The following is a 12896-nucleotide window of genomic DNA, read 5'->3' on the forward strand; positions in this document are numbered from 1 at the left end:
TGAGTAATTCCCTCCACCCTGATGTACTCTTGCTGTATGTTGATGGCTGACTCATTTGTGGCTAGTTTTATATATGGGAATTTTAGTGGAAAGACAAACACTTACATGAAACATCACTAAGAACTGAATTAAGTCTATTGATCTATGAAAGAGCTACCTCTGAGCAATACTTACTTACTTACTTACTTTATACTTTATTGTCAGACTGTGTCTGAAATTTTTCTTGCATAACAGTATTTATGTTTACAACATTTAACATACATTCTACATTGACATTCACTCTAGCACGTACAATTATACATTTCATACAACATTTATACATCCGCAACACCGTCCCAATACTCTTGATCTCTGATTAGGTGTTTTTGTTCAGTGCAAGGATTGCCTGGTGCACAAAAGAATTTTTCAGCTTCACTTTCTTAAATTTGGGAACTCTATACCTCCGTTGTGACGGTAATAATTCAAAGTCTTTATGCAGTATATGCGTAGGATTAGAGACTATATTGTTAGCAAGCCTAAGCATCTTCTTATAATAGGATGAATCGTAAAGCTTCTCAAGCGGCTGACCTACTATCTTTGAACAGATTTTTAATTGATTAAAAACCTTGTTTTTTAGCGCAACAGATAAACTTTTATACCAAATAGAGTTGCAGTATTGCAGTAAGCTCATTATCACAGACCTATAGAACAACAAAAGAATCTGCCTTCTTACTCCAAATGACCTAAGACGGCGAAGAAAATAGATTCTCTGCTTTGTTTTTTTACATTGAGTATCAATGTGATCTTTCCATCACCTTGCGGTACTCCGACATTTGTAATGATTTCAGACGACACGGTTTTATTCACCATGACTCTCTGAACTCTATCAGTGAGAAATGATCTATACCACCAAATCAGATAAGGATTTACCCCCAGCTGTGCTGTAACAAATGTTTTTGCATTATGAGATGGACATGGCTAACATACAGTGCATACACATTAACATTCGCATCAGAGATTTTAGCAGCGGAGGCTGAAATCTAATCAGGAACCAGACACTTATTGATGTATGAAGTGCTCTCTCTGCAAAACAATTGTTTTAAATGAGCTTAAAGGTCCACAGGGCCCCTGACTCATATACAGCATTCATTTTACTCTTTTCAAGGGGATGACCAGAGAGCCCACTGATTAAAGTGATTAAGTCTTGCCTCTTTTCATTCTCATGTCCATTCTATCGCTCTGATAGGATAGAAAACCATTCTTTCTTGGAGAAGACACATGTACACCAGTTTGGCATTTCAGCACAAAGCATTGTTTATATAATTACATGTGTGCTTGGAGGGTGTAATTTAGGAGGTTGTGTCAGAGGGATGAAAACTAACCATCTCTTGGTTAATGGATGGGTGAGTTGTGCTCTGAAAAACAACATACACATACAAGACGAGACACCTTTATATTGCCTTGAACTCTGAACTTACAGTATTGACTGCACATACTACACACTGTCCAATTTGCAACGTCTTTTTTTCATGAATCAATTAAACTGACTGACAAATCAAACATGTAGATGGTCTGAATAATGAATAGAATCAGTCAGCTAATTTCCACAAATAGCCGTTTTTATTAACGTGTGAACGTTAAATTAAATTCATTTGAATAACTTTTTGTTCATGTGATAATGAGGGATTTGTTAAACATCAAAGATTACTGAAAAGAGGTGCCCTACCAAAGAAAGAGGAGGTGCAACCAAAAATCTAAAAGCCATGTCAGTTAGAAAAGGTTGCAGCACTCGCTCTTGAAGAGATCAAATCTTTATTGGTTAAAATGACGTTTCGACCATAATCAAGGCCTTCAGCAGACATGTCCCTTGATAATGGCTGAAACGTTATTTTAACCAATAAAGTCTTGATCGTTTTAAGAGTGAGTGTTGCACCTATTTTAATGGTGCTTTCACACTGGCACTTTTAGTGAGCACCCGGGTTCGAGTGACGTCAGAGTTCGGTTCGTTTGGATGAGGTGAACGCTGTCTTCCGAACTCGGGTGCCCACCCGCGAACCATACCCGAGTCAAATTAAAAAGAGAGGTCTGGGGTGCGGTTCATGTGAACTCTGGTACAGTTCACTGCTGATGTGAACACAATCGTACTAAATTGCAGAAGTGAATGACTATTAATGACTTATTATTTTATAAAAATGTGTGTTTGTGTGTTTCACTCACTTTCCTGAGGAGCAGCAAACGGAGAGCTTTATATCTCATTTCTGTTTGTCTTCAATGTTCTTTAGATCATCTGCAGTACATTCGTAAGACAGACGTGAGTGCTGTTATGTACCGAAGCTTTGAAAACAAAACGAACGTCAAAAACGTAAATATATTAAAGCGCAGAGAGTAATGTTATGGATTTGGTGTCTTCTCCTGCACCACTGTTATTAAGCAACGATGTAAACAGCTGCTGGCTTGATGACGCAAACGAACCACGTTTTGGACCCAAATAAAATAATATGAACACAGTCCAGTGGGGGCAGGGGTAGGGGGAGCAATCGAACTCGGGTTCGGACCAGACAAGCAAACCAAGTGTGAAAACACCCTAACTGACACGAATATGTTGAGCATCACCTGACCAAACCAGAAAACAAGTCTCAATGTATCCATTTCTCAGAGAAAGTGTTAAGAGTAGTATGAACTCATGCTGATATCTATAGACTCTGAAGCTAATCAGCTAACCTAGCTAGCTGTTTTATTTATATAGATATATATAATTTAGGCAAGGCAAGGTAAGGCAAGTATATGTATATATAATTCTGTAAAAACATTAACACTGAAATATAATTGAAATTTAAAATAACTTTTTTGACATGCTTTAACTCTTTTAATGTATTTAAATATTTATTCTTGTTATGGAAAACTGTTATAATAATAATAAAAAATAATAAAATGTAGTAAACAATATTTTTTGTCTGTGTCATGACAACAGGAGCTGACTCGCATGACCATGTGACAATGTAATGCGGTTCAAACTAAACCAAAGGCTCATCTTTTAGAAACACTGAGCTAAAATCTTTCAGTGTAGTAATACAGTAACGTAGCAAGGGTTCACAGCTAGTGTTCTGCTGAAAGACGAGAGTGATTCACACAAACACGCACGTACACACACACACATGTACGCTTGAAATCCTCTGAGTGAGTCGTCCTTTACGCCCTTGTTTTGCAGTAATGCCAGCGCTGGGCTAAATTTATCTCTAAAACAGCAAATGTGGAGCAAGGCCAGGTCAGATTTGGAGGAAGAATGCGTTTCCTGTGCCATTCACCTCTTGCTGCACTTCGTCCCTTGGCAAACTTCTGAGAAGTCCACTTTGACTTTTTGCGAGCGAATGAAATTCTGGTTAGCGAGGGAGAAGACGATCACGTACCTACATTCAATATTGTATAAATTCCGGTCGCTGGAGGGAATGTGCTTACAAGCGGCAGCCTTCAGAAATCTGCTTCATTAGCATAAAACCGTGCTGACCTCGGAATGCAGAGCAGGCGATGCATGTGTGTGTGTTTGTGTGTTGTACGCGTGAGGCTTGTGCCAAAATGAACCCTGGCAACAAGAATGCCTGACCCGCCGCAACAGACACAGGCCCAGAGCTGAACCCTAATGCTTCTAGCCTTGCATAAATAGAGGCTAGCACACAAGGGAGCAGCAATCCTGCTTGTATCTTCCCCTTTCTCGTTTTCCGCTGTCATGGATCAGCATTAGGAGTCATTGGGTCTTTTAGCTGGGGTCTTGTGGGCAGGTGGAGTCTGGGAGGGCATCAGTATTAGTCCTGTAGTTGGATCTCAGAGTGTGCATGGAGTTTTAACTAGTGTCTGAAGCTTCAGAGAGTGAAGATAAGAGGCTTGTCAGCAGGAGATCTATGGAAGCCTGCAGCCAGCGGCCCAAATATGCAGTCGCTCGGGATGCCTGTGCTGCTCTCAGATAACTTATCGGCATAGCCAGAGTCCTGCACTTTAGTACTACCACACACACACACACCAATAAAAATCACAGTCAACCATCTGAGACTCTGGCCGAACTACTTTGTCATGGCATGCTAATGACCTCTCCTCTCGTATCATCTCCTCTCCTAATGTCTCATCTGTTCTCCATCCTTCTCATTTCTCTTTTTGCCTCAATCACTTCCTGCTTTGTCAGTTCCTCTGCTCTCTTGTCCCATTTCTTCCCGTCTCCTCACATCTTGTCTCTTATCTTTTCATATTTTCTCCTCTTATTTCATCTACAACCTTCTTGAGTCGTCACATCTCCTCTGGTCTCTTGTTGTCTCTTCTTCTTTCCTGTTGCCTGGTCTTGTCCCACCTCTTGTCTCATCTCTTCACACTTTACTCCTTCCTTCCTTCTACTTTTTTCATCTTGTCTCCTCCCTCTCCTGCTCTCATCTTGTGTCCTATTTTGTATCATCTATTCTTGCCCCCTCCCTCTATCTCCTCTTTTCCTCTGCCCACTTCTCCCGCTTTCTCATCTCCTGCTTCACATTTTCTTTTCTTGCCTCCATCTCTTTCATCTCATCCCGTCATGTTTTATCTGTTTCTCTCCTATCTTGTCTCTCGTTTTTATCTTGTCTCCTCCCGTCTGGTCTCCTATCCTGTCATAGTTCTCTTGTCCTCCAACTCTCCTCACATCTCCTTTCATTTCATCTCCAAAAATAAGAAGGGAGGGAACAGATGCGACAGTTGGAGTGGAGAGGAGATCCCACACAAACAGAGAAGAGAGGGGAAAAGAGGGCAGAAGAAAAGAGGAGATAGCAGTGAAGAGAAGAGTAGAAAAGAAAAGTGGTACAAGAAGAGAAATGGAGATAATCTCCCATAGTCTAATTTTCTCTTGTCTAGTTTCTTTTTTCCATTTCCTTTTGTCTCTTCTCCTTTCCTGTCTTGTCTCTTCTCCTCTATTTCTCTCCTTACCCCACTTATTTTCATCACTTCTCATCTCTCCATTGCTATCTCCTCTTTTCCTCTGCTCTCTTTACACAACTGTCTAATCTGTTCCTTCCCTTCTAATTTTTTCCTTCTTCTTTTCACCTTATATTTTCTTTACCTCCCACTTCACTTCTCCACTTTGTCAACTGTACAGTCGTGTTTGTGAGTGACTCTCTTTACCTGTGGCTCGGTGTGCAGTCGGACATGAACCCCGCGATGGCCAGACAAAGACCTCCTCACCACACCCCTGTGCTGGAAATGATAATAATCCCCGAAAACCTGTGGACACACACAGAGGTGATATATTAGAGTGCTATTGCAAAGGAGTCGTGTCTTACCCACCGTACAAGGTCATATGATCTTACACTCCAGAGGGAAACACACTCATTAACTCCAGCACCTGCTCACAGACCAGGCCATCTCTTTCTCCAACACACACACACACACGCGCGCGCTCGCATGCACACACACATTAAGGGCTGAGCAGCAAAGGTTCAGCCACATATTTTTATCTCTTGAAGTTCTAATACAAAACCCAGAACAGAGCCACACACACGTAACACACACACACACACACACACACAGTAAAAATAACTCCCCACTGAGAGACAGATTCTTTGAAAATGATGAAAGGCAGGTTTTTTCATAACACACGCACATGGTGACAAGTTTGAAGTATTTCTTTACAATTTCAGGTACTATTAGCACACACAAAAAAAGAGCAAAATACAAGCATTTAAAAATGTCTAATGGCGAAAGGAAGGAGGGATGGAGACGAAAAGATCTAACTATCTTTTATTAATCTGATCCACAGAAGCTTGGGTTCAGTAAAGCAGCACATAGAAGCAGAAACTTCCCTGTATCTGGAGCGCCACACACTGATGTGTGGGATCTGGTGCTTAGTTGGGCAGCTCATAACCTTGTGTACTTTGAGCTTGTGTGTGTGTGTATGTGAGAGAATCATGCCTCTATCATTAGTCATCTTCTTCTGTTCCCAGTAGAACGCTGAAAGCAACTTCTGGACGGCCAAAAACCCACACACTTCTTTCAGAAGTGACGTCAATGAATAGATCCTGCACTATACAGTCAAGGGTCTCCTTGCTAAAATGACGTCCATTTATCAAAACGCTTCCCTGCTGGGCTTCTGTTCCCCTGACGCTTCACTGCAGACGGCCTCTCTTGGTTTCCTTTGCCGTCTCCGTCTCTCTCTCACTCTCCATGTCCGTGTGATCAATAACATGACCTCTGCTGCCATCATCTACTTGTCTCACTGAAACTACAGAGGTGTCCCCTGGGATCATACGGGGATGGAAATGCTTTCCGAAACCAGCAGGACTCAGCGTGAGTGTCTGAAGTGGGTAAATTGGGTAAAGTCGTGCCCGGTGTTCTGAAACCTTTCAGAAAAAAAATAAAGTCTCCTGGCCAAAGCAAATGAAGACTTTTGCTTAGCTGTCTCCAGGAAAGATCTCAACCAAGTCACAAACTGTGCCAGCTGTGGCCTGCAATCAAGTCAGAAACAAATTTCTCATTAAACTCTGCACATAGCAATTCATGTGGGCTTTGATATTGATATTTATTTTACAGCTCTAAACTCTTACTTCATGTCAACCAGTGTTTGCTGAACCAACGAATATACAAAGTATACAAAGCAAAACAAATGATATCTTATCAGAGTTATGAGTTTGCAGTCTGACTTGAATGTGATGAGATAAACAGACCGGAAATAACACTAAAACAATGCATGCAATCTCCTCCACACAAAAACAAATAATACAACGTGGCCAGTGTAGTCCAATTCAAGAACAAATAACTCTTATGAGCAAGTTCCCTTTAATAAAACACTAATTTGAATAAAGTTCAATTGTGGGTTTGAATCTACTAACAAACTGCTACCTGAATCCATCAAAGAGATGCATTTTAAATAAATAAATATAAAACTAAAGAATTTAGAATTAGTATTTTATCAGCGGTTTGTGCATCTGCAATCTGTTATGTATTAACTAGGAGCTCCATTAAGCCTCCTGTGTTCTAAAAGAGTAACTGGAGACCAGGTTTTCCCTGATCTGCCCCAGTGTGTTGGACGGGGTCTGCAGGACTTGTGTAGCATGTTGTTAACAAGGATGGGGTCTAACGCTCTGGAGGCTGGGATCAGCTTCCAGCTTTTACAGTTCAAATCACACGGCATGTGCTGTCAGATGTGTCACAGAATCCACACACCACTTCGTTTCATCCTCTACTTCTTTTCACTCCCTTTTTATACTCTTCGAATCGCAGTTATTCTGTCTCTTTCACCTACACTAAGATTTTAATACTACTACTGTGTGTATAAGTGTGTTTGTGAGCCAATGTGTGTATTAGAGAGAGACAGGGATGGATAAAGATGGAACTGAAAAGAGAGATGGAAAGAAAGATGGATAACCCTTTACTTTGATCTACAGAAGAAGCGAATGTGAACATCATTACTCTCTTTGGCCTGATGCGTGATTGTATAATTCATAAACCCAAAGACCAGAGATCTGAAAGACTGGCTCGCTTCTCTCAGAGCCAATTCCTCTGGACATGACACATACTGAGAGACTGTGCCTTTATTAGACCTAAAGATGGCGAGATGCTTTTACTGGCAGTCTGCGAACACAGCACACCCAGATGGAGGAGTTACTGGTCTACAACACGCAAACCTTTGAGAAGTGAGGCATATTTGTTACCACAGTGCTTTAAAGAGCCATATTTGACACTTTTGTGTCAGTTTTTGTTAGTGAACTTTTCTTACACCATTTTGCACACTTTCATTGATCCTAGGAAAAAAATGTTTTTCCATGATATGACTACTTGAATTTTAACCCTTTAATTTAGACTATTAAATGCAGCTTATTCTGGCTAAGGGACGCCCACTTATTCAGAAAGAGGGCATTTTAGACATATAAAGAGATCAATCCCAATCAATTTAGTTTCTGTGTCATTTAGGGTGGGTTTATCTGAAATATATGAAATAACAGCTCATCTTGGGAAAAGAAAAATAATATAAATAACAGCTCTCACAGAGGTCTCAGTCCATGAATGTTTGTATAGAGAACATTGGGGGAAAAGAGCATTAATGTGGACTTTCGTCCATAAGTAACAAGCACCAATCTTTTCACAAATGTAAAACTGGACTTACACTTGCTCAATACTATGCCTCCAACCTGGCAAACGTATTCATTTTTCCCTGAAAATGATGTATTAAATCAGCCAAGTACCTTATAAACACTTCGTCATTCAGAAGCCAATCAGCATCATGCAATAAGCATCAGAAAAAAAAAACATCAGAATTTTAGGAACAATGCAAGGTAAAGAAAATCCATAGAAAGCGATAAAAAAGAAATACAGAAAGTCTAATTGGTTTTAGATACACTGGCATTTGAATTCGCAATTCTCCAGACAGTCAACGCTCTGCACTCCCTCAAGCATTCTTTTATTATTCTAAGAATAATTATTTTTCTTTCACCTGCTTAAAACACCTGCTTTGATTTCCAGGAGAGCAGTGCTCATTTCCAGCCTTATGTTAAGCAAGTCATTGGAGATGTTTTCATTGAATTAGACCACTGATGTAACCAGCTCCAGCACTCCCAAACTGAACACCACATCTCATCTGAAAAACATGCCAGGGCTATTGATCATGTTACTCACCGCCATCATCAGTACAGTTGCATAATTGCTTTACATAATACAACAAATCAATAAAAATCTATTTTTCATAATTGCCTCCGCAGCGAGTAGTAATGAATAGATTTATGTTATATGTTGGGGAAAAACTATTCTGGGAAATCATTGTAACAGCTTTTGCTGCCCCACTGGGGTCCAAAGTAAGTGATGGAGCCACTGACGTTGAGCTATTGATGTTCTACGGCTAAATTCAATTCAGAGGGGCCTGCACACCTCGGGAATACAGAACTGTAGCAGAAATGGCCTTCGATCAATAGGAATCTTATCAAACATCCTTTTCAAATCCAGGTTTTCGGGGGGAATGAGGGGAGTCAAGGCCCAGGTGAGGGACGGAGGAGGATGTTGGCAGAGGATCTGTGGTTTCCTTTCTTTCGACACAGAGTTGTATTACAAGCAATTGTTCAAGCAGTCTTTTTATTTGAGTCAAATATCTGATCAAAATCTCAATAGTTTGCTCTGTCAAATAAACAGGATTTAATATGTAAGATTTAATACAAGACTGAATATGTTAAATTAAAATACCTGGATTCAAAAAGTTTATTATCAACATTAACTCAAGTATTTACTTGCTAACTTCTTTTAATGTAAATAATATGCCATGGATGGACTTTGTGAACAGTTTTAAGTGACGATACAAAACAACTGCTGAATCATGGAGTTGAGTAAACCTAAATTGTTACAACTTCAGCAATTCTTAAATCAAAGAAGCGATGAAAATATCCGTCTTAAGGCAATAGCTCACAAAATAAATGGCACTGTCACATTTACTAATGCAGGTTTGAAATAGAATTTGAGTGAGTCAATTTGATCTAGCAGACAGGCGACAACACTTCTGGGAAAACAAATTGAATGTGTACAGAAGGTTTTTACTGACTACATTTGAGCACGAGGGTCTGTGTGTGTCCTGCTTATTTCATATTTGCATTATTGTGAAATAACCATAGGAAGCACGTACACAACATTTAGTGCCGTAATGCTGATCTTTGATTGCCATTCAGTGATGATGCTTAACCCTCATTATATATCATATTTACCAACTGGCTACCATCCGGTAGTGTTCAATCTCCCCTCGCCCTGCATCACACATCACGATTGGTACTGCATCCACAAAATCTTATTAAAAGTTAATTTTTTGAGATATCAATATCAAATTTGGCACAAAATTTGGCACTTTTTCAGATGTTTGCCTTTGATTGTCCTGAAGATTTGGAGGTGAACATGTTTTGTAAATATATATTTTATATAAAATATCAAAATATATATATTTTACAGTTCCATAAATTTAAACTTCTATAACTTAGAAAGGTAGTTAGATTTTTATAAAGAATAGAATTAGAATAGTGAGTGTTAAAGTTAGAGGGTCAAATAAAGAATTATTTCTACAACGATCTGTGAAGTTTCACCTTTAAAAAGATACCAAATTTAAGTGTGTCCTCCAAAGTATTCAAGATTTATAAACATTTGAGCTGGAAAGGTCATTTTCTCGTCTATGAAAAAAATAGGACTTTCAGTTAAAAGGTTAAACCAGTTTGTTTTCCCAAACTTTAAAAATCTAAAGTTGTTAAATTCATCAAGATGCTGGCACTAGTAAGCACTTCAGGACTAGAGTTGAGGAGTTTGTTGTAATCTTGTGTCTGTACAGTTGCTTTTGAATGGCTTCCTATGTGGGTCGAATCGACCCGTGAACATCAAAAACGTATACAAATTTCTGTATGTAGATTTCACAACACATCAGCATGTTGAAACACTGTATGAATGTTGCTTACCCTAAATGAGAAAAACTCACAACATTTCAAGAAAAAAAAAGTTAACTGGTATTTCCAATAACTCAAAAATCTAACTGGGTCAAATTGACCCGGAACAGTAAATAAGGGTTAATAAGAAATTAGTTTAATGAACCTAGATGTGTGTGTGTGTGTGTGTGTTTGATAAAACCAGAAAGAATGCAGCAGTGAACATCAAGAGGATCCATCTGGCTGAATCATAAGTTTTGAAACCTCCCAGTGGGCTGAAGAATATGTTCACTAAATTAGTATACGCTGCATATTTCCTCTGGTCTGACGATGCATAGAATATGAATCTGCTGGCTGCGCTTCTTAAGTTTTTCGCCTTAAAATCGAAACACTCTCTTTTCCACACACTCAGATCTGAGAGCAGCTGACAGGGGTGATGGAACGGTCTTCCTGTCCTACCTCCGCAGTCACGAGGGATAACATTAATCTAACCACGATGAGAGAGAATTTTATTCAACCATGGAGGTTTTCTTTGATAATATTATTTTTTTCAGAATAAAATAAAGGAAATAGGAAGGGCAGAGATAGACTGAAGGGCAATGAAAGCACATTGGTGTGTATTAGCTGGAGTATACACACACACACACACACACACACACACACACACACACACACACACACACTCTACTAACAAAGTCTGTAGCCTCCAGCTAAATGACAATGATGGTGCACTTTAAAAATGAAACGAGGACGTTTTTAACAATGACTGTAACAAAGGTGGTGGTAATTTTTCTTCCCTGCTGATAGAATTCTTTCTTGGTGCCAGATTTTCACATTCCCCAGCCAACACAGAAGGATATGAAGTCATCTTATGTGACCATCCACTACATTGACTGATCCCTCTCTCGCATGCCTTTTATAATTGATTTCTGCTCCAGTATTCTGTACAATGTGCTATTTGGTAGAATAAACTGCTTTAAATCTTTATTTTTATGTATTTTTATTTTTTTGCACAAAATTGTGATCGGATTGAGTCAATTTCCTCAGGAATAAATCAACATAAGAATGCATTATATTTCACGATCATAAGATATATAAAGATATAATAAATAAATATATACATATACATATATATATATATATATATATATATATATATATATATAAAAAATCAAAAAACTACGTAAAATCGAACTACACTGATTTATGCTTATTTAATTTAATTTAATTTATGCTGTATGTTTCAGATTCACTAAAAGGAACTATTTTACAAGAGTCATTAGTATTGGGAATCAAGCTACACTTGTCCCCTTGTATGTTTTTGATTCACACAAAACTAAAAAAAGAGAGAGAAATGGCCCATAAGAATCATTTGATTGGGAAACAGACAACACTGGTCGTATTGTGTTTTCTATTATCAAGTCATTCAAGGAGTCATTCATTCAGGAATCAAACTACACTTGTCATTTAGTTCGTTTTTGATTCACTTAAAGATGCCCATCTCGCATATACATATTTATTCATAAGAGTAATTTGTTCAGGAAACAAACCAGGCTGGTCTCTCTGTATATTTCTGATTTACTAAAAACGATCATTTCATAAGAGTCATTTGTTTGAGAATCAAACTATACCATTCACACTGTATATTATTAATTCTCTAAAAATGACCAAGACTCATTTGATTTGTGACCTGTGTATAGTGAATAATCCTAAAATGTCTTGAGAAACCTGCTTTCTTTCGTCAGTTGCAACACAAAAATAAAAACAGAGATTCTGAAGAATGTTCCAGCTGGTTTTGCCCATGTGGACTCCATTGTCTGGACGAGATCAAAACACTGAGACATTTTAAAAAAGCAAAACCTTTGTTTATTTACAGGTTTATTTACAGTATTATGCTGTTATAGACCAAATTTATAATATAAGAATATATAGTGACAGCCAAAATGCTTGCTTATATATCATTCCTCTGTCAAGGACATCAGTTCAGTTCAACAGAAGCTGTATTGGCAGACTGGCAATATCAAAAAGCTTCTGCACAGCAATAACAGTGCGTTTATTTCTCTCTCTCTCTCTCTCTTTCACAAAAACACATATATACACACACACACACACACACACACAGAATCTATCCCTTACTTTTCTGTTCTACAGTCCACAACCCTTTTTCTGTTCCTGCAGTCATGTTGTTTCTATTCTGTTTCTCAGAGACACACACACACACAATCACACACTCGCTTCAGTCTATATCCCCACAGACTGTGAGTCAACATGTACACCGCACACTCGCTGCTCCTCCGCCAGTCTATTTTCTTCTCTTTCCTCCATCTCTATCCTTCTCTCCCCAAACCTCACTAGTCTCTATGCGAAAGAAATCAAACCGTCAGCTGTGCCATGTCAAAACGGCACAATTCTTGTTTGATCATGACTTTCCTGGGAGCAAAAAAAAGAAAGGCTATCAGATAAGTCACAGTGGTTTTAACCCTCACCTGACCCCAGATCAGATGATAGGGGTTGACGATCGTTACTGGG

General features: G+C 38.8%; 1 protein-coding gene across 1 annotated transcript in view; it reads right to left on the minus strand.

Annotated features, from left to right (window-relative positions):
- The window catches only part of furinb (furin (paired basic amino acid cleaving enzyme) b), an 88592-nt gene that overhangs the window by 35479 nt on the left and 40217 nt on the right, over nucleotides 1–12896 (minus strand). The window contains exon 3 of the mRNA XM_052598183.1: nucleotides 5113–5211. Coding sequence (XP_052454143.1) covers nucleotides 5113–5211 — 99 coding nt within the window. The remainder of the gene's footprint in view (nucleotides 1–5112; nucleotides 5212–12896) is intronic.

Source organism: Carassius gibelio, chromosome B25 (genome assembly GCF_023724105.1).
Source record: "Carassius gibelio isolate Cgi1373 ecotype wild population from Czech Republic chromosome B25, carGib1.2-hapl.c, whole genome shotgun sequence".
Taxonomy (NCBI): Eukaryota; Metazoa; Chordata; class Actinopteri; order Cypriniformes; family Cyprinidae; genus Carassius; species Carassius gibelio.